Source organism: Tetrao urogallus, assembly GCF_951394365.1.
Source record: "Tetrao urogallus genome assembly, chromosome: 8".
In the NCBI taxonomy this organism is placed as follows: Eukaryota; Metazoa; Chordata; class Aves; order Galliformes; family Phasianidae; genus Tetrao; species Tetrao urogallus.
The window spans coordinates 19333094-19356350 of record NC_136821.1 but is presented as its reverse complement, the minus strand read 5'-3'; the positions used below and the strand labels follow the sequence as shown (position 1 = coordinate 19356350).

The 23257-nt window shown below is 51.7% G+C and overlaps 2 protein-coding genes across 2 annotated transcripts; one reads left to right on the top strand and one right to left on the bottom strand.

The window, feature by feature from the left end:
* Nucleotides 1-14257: 14257 nt before the first annotated feature.
* On the top strand, nt 14258-15191 carry DLX2 (distal-less homeobox 2; the record flags this gene model as incomplete). The annotated part of the gene is made up of 3 exons (XM_079538874.1): nt 14258-14555; nt 14656-14840; nt 14916-15191. 3 exons carry the CDS (start codon nt 14258-14260, stop codon nt 15189-15191), a joined length of 759 nt encoding a protein of 252 aa, XP_079395000.1.
* Nucleotides 15192-20385: 5194 nt separating this feature from the next.
* DLX1 (distal-less homeobox 1) lies at nt 20386-21830 on the bottom strand (the record flags this gene model as incomplete). The annotated part of the gene is made up of 3 exons (XM_079538926.1): nt 20386-20640; nt 20909-21108; nt 21518-21830. 3 exons carry the CDS (start codon nt 21828-21830, stop codon nt 20386-20388), a joined length of 768 nt encoding a protein of 255 aa, XP_079395052.1.
* Nucleotides 21831-23257: the final 1427 nt, after the last annotated feature.

Genomic DNA, 23257 nt, shown 5'->3' with positions numbered 1-23257 from the left:
TTTTCAGTCATTTCCTGGTAAATATCCTCTGCCTACTGACAGCATAGAAGATACCAAATCCTAACAGGAAACCCAGCCATGCTGTCATGTTCCTTTTTTAAAAATGGGAAAGAACATCATTTCTAATTAGGGAAATCTTTGGCAGTAATTTTAAAGGAAAAAAGTTTTCTTTTTTTTTAATATATATTTTTAAATGGTAGCATTTTAGTATCTCCTCATTACAATATGCTTATCTAACTCTCCTATTGTTATTAATGCTTACACTAATTTCAGAATTCCTTCTAATTACAGTGTATTACACAATTTGTCACTTATGTCTGCTACATTGTTAACTGCGCTAAGTATCAGATAGTCACTAAGGCAGATGATCTAATGGTTCCCTTTGGTTTTTATCTTCAAAAAAAAAAGAGAAAAAAAAAAAAGATGAAAGGTCGCTGAACTGAACTGGCTCAAACACGTTTCGCAGCACAGCCCTTCCAGCCGCTGCGATTTTTGAAAGATTTCAGCCCCTGGCTGCACAGTTACACCTTTGTTTACCACATAGGTACACTGGGACTTTCCTTGTAGCCCACGCAAGTCCCAGCACTGCGAGGTGGGACAAGACAGAGCCTGCCAGAGTTTGAGGCTGAGAGGCAGGAGTGGGGCTAAGCCAGTCAGTCCTGGAGTCAGCCCCAGCTCGCTCTCACTGCCAGCGCCACGCACCGCTCCCATTCCGATGACTCAGTGCTTCGCCCACTGCCGCAGGAGACTCTCTGTGCAGCACTGAGGGTCCTGTCCAAAGTGCAGACAGACCAGGAGGGTATCAGCAACTTTTTCCAGAGAGTGAAGGCTGCACCCAGCACAGTCACAGCTCTCACTGAGGATGTAATACTGGTTGCTAGGCACTAACCAGCTAACTGGTAACTAAAGGCAAGTGGCTTCTGCTGTAACAAACAAGAAAGCAACCACTGGATTACTAGACCATAGGACTTAGTGGCCCTGCTAGATGAAAAACTTAAAACTTAACATGAGTCATCAGTGTGCACTTGCAGCCCAGAAGGCCAATAGTATCCTGGGCTGCATCAGAAGGGTGGCCAGGGACAAAATTGTCCCTCTCTATTCTGCCCTCATGAGGCCCCATCTGGAGTACTGCATCCAGATCTGGAGCCCCTAATATAGGAAGGATGTTGAGCTCTGGGAAGGGGTCCAGAGGAAGGTCTCAAAAATTATCAGAGGGCTGACGCACCTCTCCTATGAAGGCAGGCTGAAGGAGCTAGGCTTATTCAGTATGGAAAACAGAAGGCTGTGGGGAGACTTCATTGTGGCCTTCCAATATATAAAAGGAAATCATAAACAGGAAGGAAATCATTTTTTTTTAAGATGTGTAGATAGCGACAGGACAAAGAGGAATGATTCTAAACTGAGGGAAGAATTAGATTAGATGTAGGGGGAAGTTTTTCACTGAGGGTGGTGAAATGCTGGAGCAGGCTGCCCAGAGAGGCTGTGGATGCCTCGTCCCTGTGGGTGTTCAAGGCCAAGCTGGATGGGGCCCTGGGCAGCCTGGTACTTGATCTATCACTTGTCAATCCTGCCTGCTGCAGGGGGGTTAGAATTGATGATTCCTGAGGTCCCTTCTGACTCAAGCTATTCTATGATTCATAGTCTAAATCTGTCAGAGGTAGTGGAGTACAATAAAAGCAAAGCTGACAAAAGTCAGGCATTTCCTTAGAGCTAGGAAGGAGGTGACACATTAGCAAATACACAGCATAGAAGCTTTGAGTAACCACGGAATAGAGCCATTTCCATGGTCTTTTCTTTCACAGCCTAGGGAAAGAGATCAGAGCTGACTGTCTGGCCCCACTCCACCAACCAGAACAAGTCCAAAGACGCTGTGCTATTTCCAGTCTGTACAGTGATGCTCCCAAATGGCCACTGATACCCTAAACAGCCAAGGGTCTGGCCCGCAAGATCAGCAGGGAAGGCAGTCATACTCAGCAGTCACTAACAAACACTAAGGACACTATTGCATTATTTGTCCAAATACCAAGGGAGAAAGGAAATGTTTCCTAAAAACTAAATAAGGGAATTCTTCTTAAAAAATACATCCAGCATCTTTTGGCTTGACAAGAAGTTACACTTCTCTCTGACATACTAGTAATTTCAAGTTAGTTGAGTCTCCCATTAATGCCGTATGCAGAACACATCAACTCCAGAGCTCTTCCAGGCAGACCATTACTGGGTGTTGCAGCAAAAGTGTCCAAGTTTCATTAAACTTGTAACACAGATCAACCCTGTGTGCCCAGAGTTTTTGCACTGTCATGTTGATGCTCCTCAGCCTCTCCCAGATTTGCTCTCTAACAATTCTGCCTTGACAAGCTGCTCCCCCCCCCCCCCCCCCCCCGCTTAATGTGTTCCTCACTTATCTTGTCTTGAGGTGCATCTGCTCTTCTGAAAATAAATAAATAAATAAATAAATAAATAAATAAATAAATAAATAGCTCTGTTTAAGTAAAAACAATCAGGCCTTATTCACCCCATAATGGCTGTTTTGATTAATATACATTGTACAATGCAGACTGTTGCATTCTTGCAACATAAGCCACTTCTCTGACTCTTCTGCGCTGCATCCATATGTGGGATGATTAGAACAATGGCCTCATTGTGATGACACAGCTTTGGCCTTGTGTTGCAAAAAAATGAAGAGAGCTTCCAGAATTGCAGAAAGATCAAAGGTTGAAGGCAGGCCCTAATAGCCTAATAGGCAGAGGTCTAAAAGTCAGCAAACTCCCTAACCCTGGAGGAGAAGTCTTTGTAACCTTGCTGCTGTTTTTGGATTACTGCTGCATACGTATTTCTTCTCAGCTGGCAGCCCACATTTTTGTGGCAGATGCCCAGATTCCTTTATTTCTTTCAAGTGGAAAAAGAAAAAGAAAAAGGAAAAAAAAAATGAAAATAAAAGAAGATAAAAATAAAAGAGGGGAGGGGGGGGGGAAGGAAAAAAAGAGAAAAAAAGAAAAAAGAAAAAAAAGAGAAAAAAGAGAAAAAGAAAAAAAGAAAAAGAAAAGAGAAAAAGGAAAATAAGAGAAAGAGAAGAAAAAGGAAGATGAAAAGGAAGAAGAAAAAGCAAGATTCTCCAGTAACAACTGAAGCGCTCCCATAGCACATAACTGCACATGCATGCTTCCACTGTCTGTTTTTAAGCTGTTCAGGAAATAGCAAGCTATTATTTTTTGCTGCAAAGCTTTCCCTGCAGCATTAAGGTGTTAATGTTACGCTATTTGCTCTCGATGAACTGAAGTGTTTAGATGACTTCACCTGCAAGCTTCCTGAATTCTGTACAGCATTTTGTAAAATATTCCTGCTTTTTGCTGATCAAATAAGCTGTTTTTGAAACATTACTGTTTAAGTTTTACAGTTGAAGTTATTATTTTACCATTGGCTTTAAGTCAAGCCACTGTTTTGCACAGAAGTAAACACACGTGCTGGCTCAATTTTGTATTTGAAGTAAATGTCACCGATATTCACAAGAATATCAAAAGGGGGAAATGCTATTAGTGCACATAATAGACAGTAAGACATTCAATTTTGTAAGAGGAATGTTTCTTGATTAAAATATCTCTAAAAGCCGTCATTCTCATATCATGATCGAGCACATTTTGAAAGTGTAAATCCAGGTAATCCATGCACACTATCTGTAAGACTTCCATCAAGGAGTTTGGCAGATGCACCCCATCTAGCTAGGGAAGAACAAGTTTAGAAATTTGCTGCTCTTTGTTGTGACCACGCTTAGTCAAAATTGGCAGTAGCTAACAGAGCAAGAATTGGTGAAAGTACTCAGGCTGAACAGCTAACACAATATTACACCAAGGAAGACAAGGAAGAAGACAAACACGCAGCTATCTGCTCTCACACACATCAATCTCAGTCTCTTTGATGACTCAGCCAGCACTTAGCACTTCATCTATGATAAGCAGCGTATAATCTTGCTGCACAATAGTGTAGCCTGTTATTTCTGTAAGTCTTCCCCTCTCAGAAGTTTTACACAACCATGAAGCAGTGTTGTGGAAAACATGCTGGCAGCAATACAAAGATCCCACTGATGTGAAAGCCAAAGCCTTTTTATAAGCTGGGTGGTCAGGCTGCCAAGTAATGCTGTTTGTTAACGCTGAACACTGTTCTTCTGTGTGTGATTGTCAAAGCTAATGCAGTGTTTGATGAAGCAATATGGAACATAACAAGCAATGTTTGAATGAAGTAACCTATACATTTTAAACTGTGTTCTGCTAGCTGAAATGTAATTCCCAGTTCACAATATGCAATGCTAGAGATATGGAAGAAGTAAACTGTTTGCGTATATCAAATCAAAACAATTTTCAAATCAGATAGGGTTCAGATCTCTCTGCCTGGGAAGGCACCAGTAAGGATCATACGGGAGATCAGTGAAGGTGCATAGCTCCTGATTTACATTTCCCATAGGTCAGAAGAGGTAGCAGTATTGTTACAAGGCCTTGCAAGATCAGCCACATCCCAGATTTTGCAGGAAACCTCCAAGGGGGAAGAAAAGCGTGGAGAGCAGAGAAAGCCTGAGTAACCTTCTCAAGATATTTCCTCGTGTGCTTTAACCCACCCTTTAATGCCCCCATTCAGGCTGCATGAGTCACGTTGCCTTTCCCCACTTGCCCCAAAAGCCCAGTGCTCTACCGGCACCAACACAGGCACAGCCAGGGCTGCTGGGATACAGTGGGCACGGAGCAGGGCTCTGTGCTGCCGCTCTCCCTGGCTCCTGTCCAGCAGGATAGGTGCCAAGCCTTTAGCTGTGCCCAGTTCACACAGCTCATGCTAACTTCGGAGCTGGGTTAGCACCAAAAAATGCTTTTGCCCAAAACCTAGCCTGAATATGGCACAGATGGAACATCAAAACATTCCAAAGTTTTGTTCTCACAAAAGAACTGATGCCAGAACACCAGAAACGTCCCAAGAAATAAAAAGTTTTTCAAGTTCAGGTTGAGTACTATTTCCAGAAACAAGAACCAGGAGCAGATTTTTAAGGTAACATTTATAAATCTACAGTGCAGCCAAGTGGACACATTTTGAAAGTACTTACTCATTAGTCAGATTGCCACAATAGCACTGTTTGTGCAAGGGAAGATGCCATGCTCCAGCAGAGAGAAAATACAAACACAGCAGACATATTTTGACATTTCAGTTTCACACAAAAGAAAGCTCAGGCATTGCTCTTCTTGTAAGAAGAATGCATTGATGCACATAGGCATTTATAGAAGGATGTTCCTCTTCAGTAAATACTCATGAATGTTGGATGCAGACAAAGCCCATAACTGCCTTCAGGCAACCTTCATAACAGCGTTAATCTGCAACGTGCCCACTATTCCTGCTGCAGGTTCTCCACAAGAGTGGAGAACATCTTCACTGCCTGGAAAGACTGACATCTTCACTGCCTGGCAAGATTGTTCAAACTACTCTTCTGATTTTTCATGAAGACTGGTGTGCTTTACACAGACTCCAATTTCAGCCATCCATTTTCAGTGGTGTATATGAGAGGGAGTACAAACACAGGAGTACAACCACTGTTATGGCAAAATATGTTTTTCTCCCTGCTTTCAGGAGTATACAGCTCTGCTTTCACCTTCAATTGCCATCACCAGGGAGAAAGCCCAGCTTTCCAGAATGTCCTATTAAAACTGGCATAGCAATCCACGCATTTGTGAATGTGAATGAACCAAGTATTGCTAGATAGCATCATTCAATGAAGCAACATATGCAATGTATTTGTTTTAAAAAGTAAAGCTATATTTAACTGTTTCCTTAACAACCCCCATGTGTGTGCAGCCCATCCTTTAGTTAAAAACTAACAGTACGAGAACAAATGGACACAGCAATGAAAATTTAATATTAACAGGATTTCAAGAGATTGTATATGACTGACTTACACTGGTCTTGTGTTAAGGACACAGGGCCATATCAACTCTTCCAGGTGAGCTGCTATCAATAAAAAATGGAAGAAAATGCCTGAGAGGCAGCAAGAAAACAGCTTGCTCTTACACATGTCACATGAAGGCCCCTTCAAAATGCTCAAAGCAACGTATCAGGCATACAGGACAGCAGCTGGTTCAGCAGCTTACTTATTTACCTTCTGCTATCAGTTCATTAAGCCTTGGTAGTATATTGGTTGAAGCTTGGCGTTTCTTTGAAGAACCGCTAATTACAACACAAGGTTATTATTAAGACCCCGCAGTGCTCCAAGAAACTTAAGGACATGCAAGCCAGGGATCAGCAAAAACTCACTTTCATCTTAAAGACTCCAACAGACTGCTAAATGATCTCCACGCTTCTCCCCACAAAACAGCAAGGATGCTTTTTCAGAGTTAGCATTCAAAAACATTATTTACAAAAAATGAAGTTCCACAACAGTAAAGCGAGTTCTGGTTTTTGCTTTAAGTTTTTTTTTTATTATTATTATCATTAAAAGCAAATATCTGGACTGCAGAACAGATTGTTTCCTGCCCCTTCCCACCACCACTCAGTGATGGTTGTTTTCTCCTTCCTGCTTCCCCTACAGAGCCAGGCAAGTTTCAAACAGTATTCTCAGGGCACCCCCAGCTTCTCTGCTACTGAGGTAAGAACAGAATTTAAGATTTGTAAGTGTGCTAGATGAGGACCAACTGGCAGCTACAGATACTTACCAGCGGGATTAATGCTTCCTATTTCACTTTTCTAGAATTTGTCCAGAGAAAGCCTGGCTTCATTGCTGAAAGACAAAACTGCATTTTCTTCTCGGCCAAGGGGCTGGTGCTTCCCTGTGCACAAATGTGGCTGAAAAGTGCCAGCTCATGGGAAGAAGTTGACAATATAGCTGTGAACACACCTTCCTTTCTGTCCTGGCTCTGGGACATCAAGACAGGGCCAGCACACACAGGGGCCAACAACCTGGTCAGAGCAGTGTTCCCCAGCGTTATTATTTGTGAGTCAAACTGGATGATAACATGGCACACTCCTCTTAGGCACAGAGGCAGTAACATCCAAATCACTACTCCTGCAGCAAGCAGGGAGCAGCTACACTGAGCCACGGCAGCACTGAGCTCCTGCTTGACACAGACACACAAACACAGACAAGTGTGCTTGGACAGAGAAGCTGTGTGGTAGATAGAGGGCTTGAAAGCATGTTTCCTCTTGCTACTACACTGCCTTAAGCATTTACACAGCCAGGCATGCAGTACAGGATGTGGTAAGTGATCTGGAGCCTCCCAGGCGGGAACACCATCTCCTGCTTCATTCCCTCTGGGAACCAAGAAAAGAGAATTCATAACCCCAGGGCAGCTGGCCCCTCATTGAAAGGCTGCACTAATTAGTCCCCACTCTAGAAAAGGAAGCAAAAAGGAAGGCAGCAGCCAACAGGATGTAAAACGTGTTATGAAACATGCATGTGACCCATATACTGTATAGTTTACGTCCGAAGAGCAACTGTCCCTTATATATGCTGTCTCACATAGCTCAAGAGCAACTGTTCACAGTTTAATTAGTGCACAAAAATGCCCTTTCCCTTTGTACTTAGTAAAGCAATTACTCTTCCATATCTAAAATCCATACAACAGGGTTCTCAATTAGCAGCAGTGCAGGTTCCTTGCAAACACAGACTGCTCCCATGAGCCACTTTGCCAGCATGCAGGGAACTTGTGCATGCTGTACTGCATTTCAGGTCTTTCAGCTCCAGAAGCACTGTAAAGACTTCTCTACTTGGTAGTCAGCTTTCAGCCAGATCACATCAGGCTGTGTGTAGGTCTGAGTCCAGATTTGCAGACTCTGGGCACATAAGAGCCCCATTGTTTACAACTCCACCAGAGTTTAGTATTTCATGCAAGGCCACCTCTGATGTCAATGAGCCAGCTGTCTGAGCAGCAGCAGCAGCAGCATGAATCCGGTCCAGTGGGAATCTGGTGTGTACTGTAGTAGCTGACAGCATATGCCATCTTTATAAAAAAACTTTTCACACCAGTCATGAAAATCATAGACATAAAAAGGCACATAATTTCCACACTAAACACCAAGCAGACACAGCTTTTTGGAAAACACTCATCCCTTTCCAAGCCCTTTCAGTAACATCTGCAAAGATTTGGGCAGCATGTCTGCACAAAGACAGACAGTTTGTATGCTAACTCAGTGCTGCACTCTGAGCTTACTGGTTGAGCAGTCCCTCTTAATGTCTCTCTTAAGAAAGTACATTCACTTTCACCAACTCCCAGGGAATCACTTCTAAATGAAGTGCCAGTCACCTGCTGTATAACCTGCAGTATAATCTCTGTAGTTATTTAGACAGGTCTGGCCACAGAGATACATAAAATAGGATAAAAATCCAACTCTGGAAGCTGCCAGGTAAACGAGACCACAGGATGCTGCAAGTATTGCACCAATCAATTCAGTAACAAAAGGTATCACAAGGTAACAAAAAGTACCACAAATACAAAAGTACAATTCACAGCTCCTGCACCAGAGAAGTGACAACTGAACCCATCGAGTCTCTCAGGGAAGAGGCAGATCCTCTACAAGCTGAAGAACCAAAATGCATGTACAGAAAGTATGAACATGGACATACTTGGTGATGTCTATCTATACCAGGCATACATATCTCCACTGCATGAGTTTTCAGGCACAACAGGCTACCCAAAATGTTGTTCTTCAGACCAAATACTATAGGACTTCAACAATCTGGCTGTGATTTTCAGAGATACTGAAAAACCAAAGCAATTGGATGGATATATTTGCTCTAGCTATAAAAATTCCTAAGGAAAACATCACTACCCCCCTGCATATAACGGTGTGGTCTTGGACTTGGGAGTGTTTTCACCCTAACGATGAGCTCATTATGCTCTATACCTGTGCAGCATCAACCACCATCTGGTCACTCACACATGGTGCATACAGCATTTCAGGGCACATCTGTTATCTGGAAGCCAGGATGCATATGTTTTCATTGTAGCTATCCTATGCATAAGTTTCCTGCGTGGACACATTAATTTTGCAAAATGTCTTCCTTCTGCTTAAAGCAAACTCCTTCCACAGTAAGTTGCCTTAACTCCCCCAAACCATTACTTTTATTTTCGTATTGCAGTTTGTTCCTAGTTACCTGCCTTGTCTAAAAAAGTTATTAGAAAACCACAGCTCCTCACTTCCCTAGTCAACATATAAACCAACTGTAACAGCTTTTATAAAAGCAGAAAATTACCTTTCTAAATGCCTTTCTCCTTCTGATAGGAGTAACCAAACTGCATTCCTGTGGAATGAATACATGTTGCCTTAAAAAAATCAAGTCTTGTTTGTTCCCAGTCTTTGGGATTTAAAGAACTCAGACAAAAAGCAAGTGAGGTAACCAATGCATTCCCCTTTTACTTTCTCTAGCTATTAAACCAGGTGTTGGTTGATTTATCAATAAGAACTGGGAATATAAAAATGGATGCTAAACTTGTTACTTAAGTGTCAGCTTTGTAGGAAGCTTTAAGTGCCCCATCATATGCATTAGCATGGAACAGTGGGGACATCGTGTGGCCACTTACTTTATTTACAGTTAAATGTTCCCATTACTATTTTTAATCGATTTTTCAACCAGTTCTGAGAATTAGATGCAAAGTCGCTTAATAATGTAAGAAAGCCTGATGGCAATTGTATTTTCTTAGCCAGCTTCCCACCTACCAGCCCATGTAATCGCTTATTAGCTGCTGCTGTGCTCTACTTCTGCAGTCAGTGCTTTCAGTTCGCTTTCTCATTCTGGGCTATATGTTTCCAAGTCAATTAAAAAAAAACAGGAACGATAGTAATGGGGGGAAAAAAAGAACATTTAGGGAGCTTGAGGTAGGCTACATGCAAGCCATGCATAAAAGTGAAAAACAACATTCTAATCTCATTTACTTAGATTTATAGCAGTGTCCATAATAGGTATGTCATTCCCAGATATTGGCATTCTACCAATGGGAAAAATACTATCAGGTGAAATATGGATGAAATGCATATGTAAAGCACCAGTCAGTGGAGTAAGGTAAGCAACCACAAGAAGTGAAAAGCCAGGAATGCTTGTGAATCTGAGCAGTGCTCCTTTCACCCCTTCCCTTCAAGGGAGAAACAATTTCAGGACAGATGTGTGTGCAGAATAGGAGGTTGAGTGCTCTTCGTGGACAATTAGCAGACTAAACCCCCCTCTCTCTTCATGCTTTGAGGAAAGGGTCCGCAGCCAGTTCACAGACAGCCATGGCTCTGTAAGCCAAGACCACTTCGACTTACTCCTGACCATGTTGACTCAATCACTTTTTAAAACAAACAAAAAAAGAAAATCTATTTGATTCTAAGGGCAATCGTTTTTTGTGGTTTGTATGTATATATTTTCTCACCACAGGAAAGAAAAATGCTTTAAGTTTACATCTTTGAGCCATTCACCGGCTGTACCTAAACTGCTTAAGGAAACTGGGACAGACAGTGCTAAATCCCAAAGCATGTGCTCAAGTGTTCCCACAAGGACTTCTACAGTTTGCCCACAGTTTGAGTCCATTCAGTGTCACTCCAAATGGAAAGCAGTATTTGCCTCAGGTGTGTCTAATCCACTCAGGAGGTACTGCTGAAAAGATCTTCCTTAAAGAAGAGCGAATGTTCTGTTCTTCCAGGCAAGATGGTCACGTTTTCCAGCAGGGACAGACCTTGTTATTTGCCAGTCAGAAGCATCATCAGCTCAAGAAATGGGCTGCAGCAGAAACTGCACTCCACATCTCAAACAGTCCGCTGGCACTACAGATCAGGACTCACCCAAGCACACCAAGGCAACAGAGCATTTCTCAGCTCCAAATAGCATTGCCCACTAAATTGAACCTTAAAATAATCACAGAGTAAAACCAAAGCAGCCTAGGTTATTCTCCATGTTGAACACTTTGCTCAAACTCTGCTCAGACTGCACAGGTAAAAGACGTACAGAAATTGCAAGGAAGGCAAAAAAGTCTTTTTGCTACTACCTGTGACAAGTGGAGCTCGCAGCGACACAAATGATCGACACAGCCTACATCTGCTCCCCCAAAACACGCCTCTCATCGTCCCTCACACTTGTCATCTGCAGCAGTGTTAGCAACTACTAAGTGATTCACATTGAGAATGTTTTTCCTGCATGCTCTTATTAAAGATTTTTGTCATCTAAATATTCACATATAAAACACTTTAAACGAGGATTTACCTATGAGTTGAACCCGAATTTGCTTAAATCCACTAGAAAGTGGGCTCAGATCCATCTGCTCCAGGCTGAAGAGCCTGGGTAACATTGCTGTATAGCACTCCAAAAAATACCATTTTATTGCCTTCTTACAGAGAAAAGCATACTGTTTAGTCAGTGCTATTACTTGTGATACAGTTTGCTATGGAAAAGAATTTACGGAAACGGGAGGACTGGTCCAAGCAGCCAGAAGTACCACACTTCAGCACCAGGAAAGACTTCACAGCCATAAAAGAGGGCAGGAGGGACTGCGGAGGAGCACTTTGCCTTGTTCCCTAACCTGTGCGCCGCACGTGGGGGGTCACTGCACCGATCTCCTCACCTTCCATACACAAAGACTTTCCAGTTTCCCCCCAGTATGCACAAGCAAGTAGACCAATGAATATGATGATTACAGCTCACCCCAACGGAGGCTGTGCATCTCCCCACCATGGCACAAGAAAACAATCGCCTGTGCTAAATAACAGTTGGCTAATGAACTACTAAAAATCACAGGTTGTGCTTCAGACTGCAAAGGTTTCTGTTGAAAAAAGACTTGAGCAGCCAGTGAATCTCCACTTAGACAAGACAGTCTTACAAACAACTCTGAAAGGATCATGCAAAGCCTGCTATCATGCTTGTATAGGCTGTTCACAACAAGGGACAAAGAATTGGCACCCTGGGGAGCCAAGCAAGAGGTCATATCCTTCCCAGAAGAGTCTGTGATTTTTGGAATAAAGTAATCTGATGAACAGATGGATGAGATGATAAACAGTTTTTGGAGAGGAAAATGATAACACTGGATTCGGAAACTAAGCACAGCGGGTAGCAAGCTTCCGGACGGGCGCTGAAAAGACTCGCGATTTCCTGAAAGCTGATAAGCTTAATTCCTCAGATGTGAATTTTTACCTGTTAGCCATTACCATTACTAGGGAGCAACACCAGATCTCACAGATGCAATGCTAGCAAGAGCCCCATCCGCTGCTCCACATGGCACAAGAAGTAAGTGGCCTTTCTATTACCAAGACACCTGCTCAGGACTATCCAGGCATTGTGCTACTATAAATCTACCAGAAAGCATTTCACACAGCCACAAAAGAAACCTGCACTCTGCACTCACCGATGTGCCATTGTAGCTGACGCTACTGTCCAATTACTCAGGTTTAGCACTGTCAAAAAGAACAGGCTCATTTCCTGAGATTCATCACATTCATACTTAAATCAGTGAAATAAATTGTTCAGGGAGATGTGGACTACAATGTATCAAATGATAATCACAATTACAGGCGATTAGAAACTCATCTCTTTTCTAATGCTGAGCGTGGTTCCCTTCAAGTCGAACATGAGAGAAAACACTCATAGGACATCTTGTCCTCTTGATACCAGGCTAAATATTTAAAGACCGAGAACAGCAGGCTTTAAGCATTTTCACTTTTTTTTTTTTCTCAGATTACATTTGCTTTAGCAAAAGAACCACAACAGCAATAATTAATAAAAATAGAACATACCAGGCAGAAGTCGCTGCAGACATTTCTGTGAGCCATATAAAATTGCCCTGCAAAAAAAGAAAAATTAAAAAAAAAAATTAATGGACACATACAGCTCTTCTGGAGAGGCGACTCTGAAGAGCAATGGAACTCCAGCGTGGTGCACGCAGTGTGTTTGGTGTATCTGCCTAACAGCGCCCGCGGCGCTGTGTTCTACATGGGGACACTTCCAAACCAGGGAAGCCAACGCCAACGAAGGCAGCCCACGTGTTCGGCAGCCTCAGGCGACGAGAGACGCGCGCCGGTGCAAACTCGATGCAACCAAAGCTTCGAACGCTTCCCTTCCTTGCACGTAACCCTGGCAGCGCCGAGGCAGCGGGCCGTGCGCTGCACACCCTTCACCCCGCCTCCCCCCCGCCGCCCGACGGCCCGGCGCCAGCACGGCCAAACAAACCGTCTGAATCGACGGCGGCGAGCAACCGAGAGGCAGTGAGAGCGGCTCCGCGGGCCGGGCCGTGCGGACACCTGCAGAAGCCGCACCCGGCGGTCACTCTCGTGTGGCTGCCGCCCCGCGCGGGTGCTGGCGGGGACGGGCGGCAGCTGCCCCGCCTCGGGCGGCCCCGCGGCGAGTTTCTCTGAGGGAAGCGGCGCGCGCAGGAGGCCCTCCCGGAGCCGCGGCCCCGCCGGTCCCGCTCCCACAGCCGCGCAACACGCCTTTCTTCTCCCAGCACCCCGCCGCGTCCCCGCGACGGCCGCCGTCTTCCCGCCCCGCTCCCGGCCGCCGCCTGCCGGTCCCGCTCACCTCCGACCGTCGGGCGCGACGCGGCCTGGTCCTGTAGAGCCGCCCGGGGAGCCGCCCGCCCCGTGTGGGGAGCGCGAGCGGCGACCGTTGGGGCGCGCGGCGGGAGCGGGAAGGAGCGCGCGAGGGAAGGGGCGCGCACGGCGCTGCGCGAGCGGCGCGCGCACGGAGGGAGCGAAGCGCCGCGCGCGGCAACAGGGGGCGTCCGAGGCCGGAGCCGGGCCTATCGCCCCGACGGTCGGGCAGCGCAACGGCGCCGGGACCGTCGCCGCCGAGGGGTGCACGGCCTGGGGGGGCCGTCAGCCACCGGTGCGTGCGCGCGGGCGTCCCAGGGGAGCCGCATCGACGCGATGCTGTACCCTGGGACCGCCCCGTCGGTGCTCGCCGGCAACGTGACGATAGGGTAGAGAAGGGCAGGGCAGGGCAGGGTTCCGGGCTCCGACGGGGCGGCCGGATCAGCCCCCGCGTCTCTCCCGACTCGCGCCCCGCTGGGCCCCGGAGATGCGGCGCGCGCGGGCGCCCCATTGGCAGTTGCTAGGTGACGTGCGCCGCGCCCACGTGACCGGAGTTAAATGCCGCCCCGGCGGCGCGCGGCGCCGCACACCCGTCCCGCTGGCGGCGGCGGGAGCGCGGTGCCCGCCTGGCCCCGCGGCGCAGCGCAGTGCGGGGGGCGGCAGGATGGCGCCGCGGCCCTGAGCGCCGCGGCCGGCGGGAACGGCGCTGGGCGGTGTGCCCCGGGCGGGCGGGGGCCGCGGGATGACCGGCGTCCTGCCGAGCCCGGCGCCGGACATGCACGCCAGCCAGCTCTCGGCCGGCGGCTATCAGCAGCACGGCCTGCACAAGCCGCAGGAGTCCCCCACGCTGCCCGTCTCCACCGCCACCGACAGCAGCTACTACGCCAACCGGCAGCCCTACGGCCAGCCGGTGCCCTGCCCCTACGCGCCCGGCGCCGCCCCCTTCCCCGCCAAGCCGGGCTACGACCCGGGCTACGCGGCCGCCTACGGCTCCTATGGGCCCTACGGCGCCGGGGCCTCGCCGGCCGCCAACGACTCCGGTATGTCGCGGCCCGGGGCCGGGGGGAGCGGGGCGGCCGTCGGAGCGGGAGGGGCGCGGCCGCGGCCACGGCTCCTCACGGCGCCGTTTCCGCCGAGCAGAGAAGGAGGAGTGCGAGCCCGAGGTGCGGATCGTCAACGGGAAGCCCAAGAAGGTCCGCAAGCCGCGCACCATCTACTCCAGCTTCCAGCTGGCGGCCCTGCAGCGCCGCTTCCAGAAGACACAGTACCTGGCGCTGCCCGAGCGCGCCGAGCTGGCCGCCTCCCTCGGCCTCACTCAGACCCAGGTAGGGTTTGCCCGGCGCCGCTCGGCCCGACGGGGCAGCCGCGAGGCGCTGACGCCGCTCTCCGCTCTCCCGCAGGTGAAGATCTGGTTCCAGAACCGCCGCTCCAAGTTCAAGAAGATGTGGAAGAGCGGCGAGCTGCCCGCCGAGCCGCCCCCGCGCCGCAGCGCCTCGCCGCCTCCCCCTGCCTCGCCGCCCGCGTGGGACTTCGCCCCGCACCCACGTGCGGGGAGTGGCTCCCCCGGCCCCGCCGCGGCCTTCCTCGGCAGCTACGCGTGGTACCCGCCCGGCCCCGCGCCGTCCGCCGCCTCCCTCCCTCAGCACCACGGCGGAAGCGGCGGCGGCGTCTTCTAGGGACCGCGGGTCATTTCCCTTTTTATTTTTTTGAAGTCGATAGGTGCCTTTGCGGAAGACCTCATTCTGATGTTGGGGACTGAACAAACAAACAAACAAACAAATAAAAATAAAACGATTAAAAGAAAAAAAAAAAAAAGATAAATATGTTTTATATGTAGGTTTAAAGCCGGAGCGTCCCGTCGCCCCCCAAGGCTGTGCACGGGAGTCCCTCTCCGGTGCCCCCGGGAGGGATCGGGCCCCGACGGAGCCCCCTCGGCACGCGGCTGCCAGCGCGGCGCTGAGAGCCGTGACACGACATAAACAAACAAAGGGTATTTTGGTTATTTATTATGGAAAACTTCAGCGCTCTTTCGTGTTTCTTTTACAGCAAGCAGAGATTATTTAAATAAATTATTGTTTCCACGGTGCCAGCTCTCCGTTTCTTTGGGGACGGGGGTGGTCGGGGGCGTCGGTCCGGGCCCGATGCTGACTTGGGGCGAAGCAGCCCCCCTTCGACATCCTATCGACGCCACACGAGCGGGCTCGGGGTGCCGCCCCGTCCCGTACCCCGCTCCCGCCCGCGCAGCCCCGCGGGGCGGCTCTGAGTCAATCCTCGCGCCTCCGGCAGCGCGAAGCCCCGCCACTCGCTGGGCGCACACCGCGCTCGGAACGTCCCCGGCCGTGCGGTGCGCTGCCGGGAGCCTCGGGGAGGGTCTTTAGGGGTGTGGGCCCAGGGGGGCGGAGGAACAGGAGAAAGGAGGGGGAGAGGGACGGCTGCGAGGGAGGGGAGAGCGGGAGAAACAAAGGGGCCGCTACCCGGGGACGCTCCCGCGGGGACGCGGGTGACAGCGCGCAGGGAGGGAAACGGCGGGGAGCCGGGCGGAGGGACCCACCGGGACACGGACCCGCGTGGCGGGGAGCACCCCGGTGACGGGCGGTGTCACAGCGCGCGGTGGGAGGGCGGCGTGGGTCCGGCAGAGCGGCCGGGACCGCCTCCCTGCCCCGCGCTCTTCAGTCCCGTTCTCGGCGGCCCGCTCCGCCTGGGGCCGGGGCCGCCGTCGGGGGCCGGGAGCCGCGCAGCGCTCCGCGAGAGCGAGGCATCCCGCGCTCCTCCCTCCGTCCTCCGCGCGTCCCTTCTCCCTGTCCTCGCTCCACCGCTTCGCCCTTTATCGAGCATCCCCCCGAGCAACCCCGGCACCCGGCTCGGGGCCCGCACGGGCCGGCGGTGCTCCTCGCACCCGCGTCCTCCGGCCCGGGGGCACGGGACGGGCTGCGTCGAGAAGCGGGGCCGTCGAGAACGGGACGAAGCGCCCCGTGCGGTCCCGCCGCGCCGCCCTTGGAAGGTCCGTGGGGCTCTTCTCGGCACCGCCCCCCCACCGCTTTCCACCCCCTCCCGTCGGTCCCCGTCGAGGGGCTGCGGGTGTCGGCGGCGCTCGGCGGGTGGGCGCCGCGCTCGTGTGCTCCGGTGAAGAGCAGAGCCCGAGAAATTCGATTAGAGCGGCTCTGGCGAAAGGAGTTATTTGAGGCATGAATGTCTCCCCTAAAGCCGCAGCAATCATGTGGCATTAGGCACTTCCGGAATCCTATAGCCAACTTGAAAAATCCCAGACCCCTTTTTTCCCTAATTTTTGCTCTGATCTGTAATTTTATCCACATTTGCACCAGTTTGAGCATTCTGGCTCTCCCATCTGAAAGCCTGCAATTACTATATAATTCTTCGCAATTTCACATGTCCTAATATGGACTGTAATTTTTGCGCAAGACAATTTCCTGCTATTTCAAGCATCAACATTGTCAAAGTTGTATGTACATAATAAATGGGAATATCAATGCATAGTTTTTAGCATAACATCTTGACTCCTCGATAATTATATCCGTTCGGAGCCTACGCAGAATTAGCCTGAATTGCATGGTAACTGCCGCTGCTTTAAAATTTTTAAAAATTACTCATAATTTTCCCAAAGATTACCAAGATCTCGAGTGCACAATGTCATCAGCGTAATGAAGAGTAAACATTTATGCTAATAATCTGCAATTTTTTTCATCAGCTATAAAGACAGAGGCTATATAGCAGAAAATTTCAGTCATATTCTGCGAGAGCGGAGCCGCGAAAAGGCTCCGCGCCCGGAGCGCGTTCCGCTCCGCGGATCTCAGCCCACGCCGTGCTCCCAGGACGCGATCCCTGCGCTCGGCCGCTCCTTTTCCCCTCTCCTCTCCCTCCTCAGCCCTACCACCCGGCTCTCCGCTCCGCACCCCGCAGCCCGACCCGCGCTCGGCGCCCGCCGCTACCGCGGAGCGCCGCGCCCGGAGCCCGGAGAGCCGCCGCCGCCGCCGCCCCGGGGCCAGGTGAGTGCGCGCCGCGAGGCGCGGGGACACCGCCGCGGAGGGGCCGGGGCCGAGCGGGGACCCGACGCGGATACGGGGCCGCGATCCCCGCCGCGCTCGGGGGACGCGTGGCCGCGGAGTGCCTGGGCAGTGCCGCGGGGAGATCGGGGGGAAGGAGGGTGGCAGACGCCGAGCTGCTCCCCACGGGAGTCGAGGGGAGAGCGCGGGGCAGCTTCCCCCCCTGTTCGGCGGAGGGGTGCGGGGCTCGGACCCTCCGACTGTTTGCGGTTTCAGGGCCGCTCTGCGCTTTGCCGTCGGATTGATACCGCAGGCACTCGCGGGGCTTCGCGGGGACGCTCCGAGGGGATTTTTTTTATTATTATTATTTTTTCTTTTCGGGTGGAAGATGTGAAAGAGGTATCCGTTGTTTGGCAGTGCCGCTCAGTCCGTCTTCATTACTTCAACATTGTGCATTTGCTAATTTGGAAGCCCCTTCCCATTGACAGCGCTGCTCCATACACCTGCAAGCAATTTGCAGCGCCGAATTGCGGGATGGCAGCTCGCACCTACCGCTTTTTTTTTTTTTTTTTTCCTTCGCTTTTCTCAATGCGCAGCAAATTTGGCTTTCAGTGCGTTATCTCTTTTGTTAATGCAAAAAGATTCCCTGGGCGAAAAAATTGCTCATAATTACCAGAGAGATGGGGAAACTGCATTAGAATAAATAAACCTGAAATTACTGTAATTATGTTGTGTTTGATGGGCTCGGCTTGTAATCAAGAAGAGAATACAGTGAAATGATGCTGACCCTCTTGGGTTTGCAGCTGTACGCGCACTTTGGGGTCTTTTTTCGCAGAAAAGAGTCATTTTGATCATCATTAAGCTGTGTGTAACCTATTTCCGAAGTGTTTGAAAATGAGGGGAGCTTTTTTTTTTTTTTTTTTTTTTTTTTTTTTTTTTTTTTTTTTTCCCCCGACGAGGGAAAAAATAGATCTCCGAATAGATCTCCAAATTATGCTTCGCCACTCGCTGCCCCATCCGCGGGGCTGTGCGCGCGGGGCGACGGCTGTTAAAGGGACAATGGACAATGTTGGAAACCGGGGTTTAATCATCGTAATGAGGTATTGTCTCAATAGAAGCACCTTCGGATTATTCCGAGTTTAATTAATGTCCTCATTACGAATATCTCCGAATCAGATACGTGACGAACCCCTCGTCAGCGACGAGGCAGAATTAACGAGGCCCGGCTTGAGAGTCGCGTCTCAGCGAACGGTGAGAACAGACTCCCTGCTCGGGACCCCTCGCTGGGGCAGAGCTCCCCATTTCTGTGCTCGTACCGTAAGCTCGACGTTGGTCCGTCACCCGGCCGACCCTGAGCGCCGTCCCGGCCCCGCTCAGAGCGCTCCGCGGGGACCGGCACGAGTCCGCGGGCAATGCGCGGCCGCTGGCTTCGGCCGCAGCTCCCGGTCCCGATGCGCGGAGCTCCGGGGAAGGGTTCTCCTTGCGTGTGCGCTCTGTGAGTGGGCACGAGACCGAAGCCCCGAAGTCCCGAAGCCCGGATCTGCCCGTAGGGCGCTGTGTGGGTACCCATCGGACCCACGTTGCCCGCACGGAGCCCTTTCGGGTCGCCCAGCGAGATATGGACCACGCGGAGCTCTTTTTCCAAACCATAGTTTTACTGTCTCAAAGAAACTTTATAACTTATGTACAAAGGTTTGTGTGGTTTTTTTTTTTTTTTTTGTTTTGTTTTGTTTTCCTTCCCCAAATACAAAGCAATAAGTTAACATTCTCAATATAAAACTAAACTTTGACATATAGACACGAAACACAGCTGAGCTCAGGTATCACATCTTCCGAGGGTCACAAGAAAATGGCAAATCTCCGTACACAAAGCGTCATGTCGTACAGCCACACGAAACGGAAATCAGAATTAAAAAGAGAAAAAAGGAAAAAAAAAAGAAAGAAAGAAAGAAAGAAAGAAAAAAGCTAAATTTGTGCAACATGTTTACAGAACAATAAGGATTAAGAATCAAATATGTACAGCGGGAGCTCCCGCGCTCCGGGATGGGCCCCGCACTGCGGAGCGAGGGGTACGCGGTCCCCCCGCCGCCTCCATGCCGCGTCCGCACAGCGCTCCGCAAAGCCGCTCCAGGGCGGGGGGCGGCGCGCGGCCGTCCTTTGTTCGGCGCGGGGCGGTGCGCGGCGTTGGGGCCGGGGATCTCCGCAGCAGCGAAGTAGAAAAGCGATGGGAAAAGTTACAAAGCGCGTCCTTCCGTGCGGCGTTTCGGTTTTGTTTTGTTTTGTTTTGTTTTGTTTTGTTTTGCGTGTTTTTTTGGACGGGGAAACGGCACCGGGCGCTTTTGCCGGAGCCGCGCGCTCCGCGCCCGGCTGCGCCCGGAGCTCCTCAGCGGTAATTCGGTCAATAAATAAAATCCCTTTCTTCCCCTTAGACAAGAACAAAAAATATACAGATGGACGGGGAAAGAGACAGGAAACGCAGAGGGGAACACGCTCGGGACGCGGTACGGCCGCTGCCCCGCACTGCCGGGCCGCATCCGTGACCCAGATCCCACACAACACAGACAGAGGGGCGGCCCCGATTGTCCCCCGGCCGCGCTCCGTCAGCTGCCGCCGGCGGGGACGCGCCGCGTCGCATCTGTGCCCGGAGCGGGAGGGCCCGGCCGGCTGCTGGCGCGCCTTTGTCCTCTTTTCCTTCCTCCTCCTCTTCGTTTTGTTTTGTTTTCCTTTTTATTTTACTCTTTATTTTTTCCTTTTTTTTTTTTCCTTTTTTTTTTCCTTTTTTTTTTTTTTTTTTTTTTTTTTTTTTTTTTTTGTCCGTGATAATGTGAATTTTTTTTTCGGCTCGCGGCGGGGAAAAACGTGCTCGGGCTCACATAAGCTGCGGCTGCTGCATAGCTTCTTGGTGGGCCGAGGGGTACCACGACGTGTAGCTGGGGATGTAGGTGCCTGCGCTGCCCGAGGACGCCTTCCCGGAGGCGGAGGAGGTGTTCCACACGGCGGGCACCGGGGGAGAGCCGCCGGACAGGGCCCGGCCGTTGCTCAGAGCGCCGCTCTCCAGGGCCGCCCCTCCCTGCTTCATCAGCTTCTTGAATTTGGAGCGCTTGTTCTGGAACCAGATCTTCACCTGCAACGGCAGCGCGGCACGGCTCAGCGCAGCCCGGCCGGGCCCTCACACTCGCCCTGCCCGCCCCGACGGCCCCCGGTCGCCCTCGCCCCGCGGTGCCCCCGCGCCCCGGCCGCCCCCGCGCCGTGTCCCGCTCCCTCCGACCTCGCCCCCCCCGCCTCCCGCAGCCCGGCCGGGATCGGCCCCGCGGACGGGACGGGCGTGCGGCTTCGATACGAGCGACCCCGCCGGACCGGGCCCGGGGCGGCGGGGCGCGGAGGGGCCGTACCTGAGTCTGAGTGAGTCCCAGAGAGGCCGCGAGCTCGGCTCTCTCGGGCAGGGCCAGGTACTGGGTTTGCTGGAACCTCCTGTTCAGAGCCTGCAGCTGCAAACTGGAATAAATAGTCCTGGGTTTGCGGATTTTTTTCCCTTTCCCATTAAAGCGAACTTCCCCTCCTTCTACCACAGTGCTTTTCTCCGATTCGGCCCCTACAACCACAAACGGTGCACAGTAAATAACAGTGATAGCAGCGAGAGAACAGCAGTAACGGCGACGGCGACGGTAACAGCGCAGCGCTCACGGCGACGGGGCGGCGGAGCGCCGCAACAAAGGCTCCGCGCGGCGGTGGCAGCCCCGGCTCCATCCCAACAAAGTTTGCTATTTTTACCGGCTGCAGTCGAGGTTTAATTACCCTTAATTGCGCACATTGTTTATAGCGCTACGCAACAAATAATGACGGGGACCGCTCCGCGCGCAGCTGGGCTGGGTCCGCTCCGCTCGGCGCCCGCTCCCCGCGGCCCCGGCCCCGCCCGGCTCACACACAGCGCTCCGCGATGCCGCCTCGCTCCCCCCCCGGCGGATCTGCTTCGCTCCGCGCCCCCCGCCCCCGGCACCTACCTGTCTCCTCCAGCCGGGGCTGGGCCAGGCCGGAGCTGTTGGGGTAGGGCTGCACTGAACTGATGTAGGGGTTGCCGGAGTGGCTGCTCACCGAGTTCACATAGGGGTAGCCCAGCGGTCGGGAGAAGGACGAAGCTGTGCTGTACGCGCTGTCGGGCTGCGAGTGGCCCGCGGAGTGTAAACAGTGCATGGAATAGTGTCCGTGGGACATGGGAGAAGGAGACATTTGCTGGCCGGGCGGCCCGAACTCCATAAAGACGGCCTTCCCCGAGACGGGGCTGTTTAGACTCTCAGGCATGGTAGTCATGGTCATTTCTCGCCGCTGGGTCTGTGTGTGTGCTCTCTCTTCAGCGTGCCTTTTGGGGGTCTGTTGTGTTTCTCAGGACGGGAAAGAACCCAATTTAAGCGGAACAGGGTTTTCACTTTCCATTCATAAGAAAATGGAGTTTGTCTCTTTGAAAAGTCTGAGCGTGATGCCGCTCATCTACACAAACTCGCCTAAAAGCTTTGACTCATCCGAGCCGATGAATATTCATGAGCCGGCGGAGCTGATTGGTTCCCCGTCTTGCATAATCGCTTTGGATTGGTCCGAGCCGCTCGGGGCTCGCCCGGACCCCGGTGAGCGCGGAGAGCCGCGCCGGCAGCGCCGCGCCTCCCGGCCGCACGCCCCGAAGGCACCGCTGGACGGCCGGGAGCCGTCGCGGCCGGGGCCGGGGCCGGGACCGGAAGGCATCGCCCCCGGCGCGGATGGGAGCGCGGGGACGGCCCCGAGGCGTTCCGGAGCCACTCCGGCCGCGGACATAGCCGCGCCCGCCGCGCGGTGCCCGCTCCCCGCCGGGGTCCCGCCTGTCCTCGGGCCGCGCCCGCCCGGGCACCGCTCTTAACGCGGGGGAAGATGGGGAGATGGGAGCCCAGCGCGGGGGATCGCGGCTCGCCCCGCTCGGCCCGACGCGCGATTGAGCTGAGCACGCAAACTTCCGCGTGCGTGAGCAGGGAGCGAGGTGGGACTTGGGAGATCCTCCCCAGAAAGCCCGCGATGAATCCCAAATTACTTTGTTGGATAATTAGAAAGTGTCGGTAATTATTTCTTTCATAATTCAGCGGTGTGACTGTAACAGGAAAATGATCCCGCGAAAGTTCACACGTGCAGATGTATTCGTTACCGACTCATTTGATTAAATGCTAGTCTCAAGTGCTCGGCTCCCAGCTGAAGGCGGCCCCATTAGCATAACACTGATGTTTAATTTTCATACGCATAATTAGCCGTATATTGAACGCTAATAGCAACACGCGGCCTCCCGGCGCTGAGCACCGGGCTGTGAGCCGGCCTGGCTGAACCTCCCTGCGCACCGAGGCCGTCGGGGCGCGCAGCGAGCGGGGCCCGGGTCCCCGCGGTCAGACCCAGACGGGCAGAGGGAGGCCCCGAGGAACGCTCCGTTCCCAGGGCACACGGTCGCGCCGAGACCGCGGAGCCCGGCGGCGGGGCTGGGCGGGAGAGGGTCCCGTGGCACAGCCCCGGCTCTGCTGGTGCTGGCTTCGCAGAGCTGACACGAACGTGCCCCAATCTCTGCTCCGTTTTGTTTTGTTTTTTTTTTGCCCTATTAGTCGCTCTGTCGGTTTTAATTGCCCATTTCCTAACGCCTCTTTTACTTCCTCCCCCCCTCTTTTCTTTTTTTTTTTTTTGGTTTTGTTTTGTTTTGCATGCAGTGCGTACGGTTCATTCCCACCACCTCACTGAGG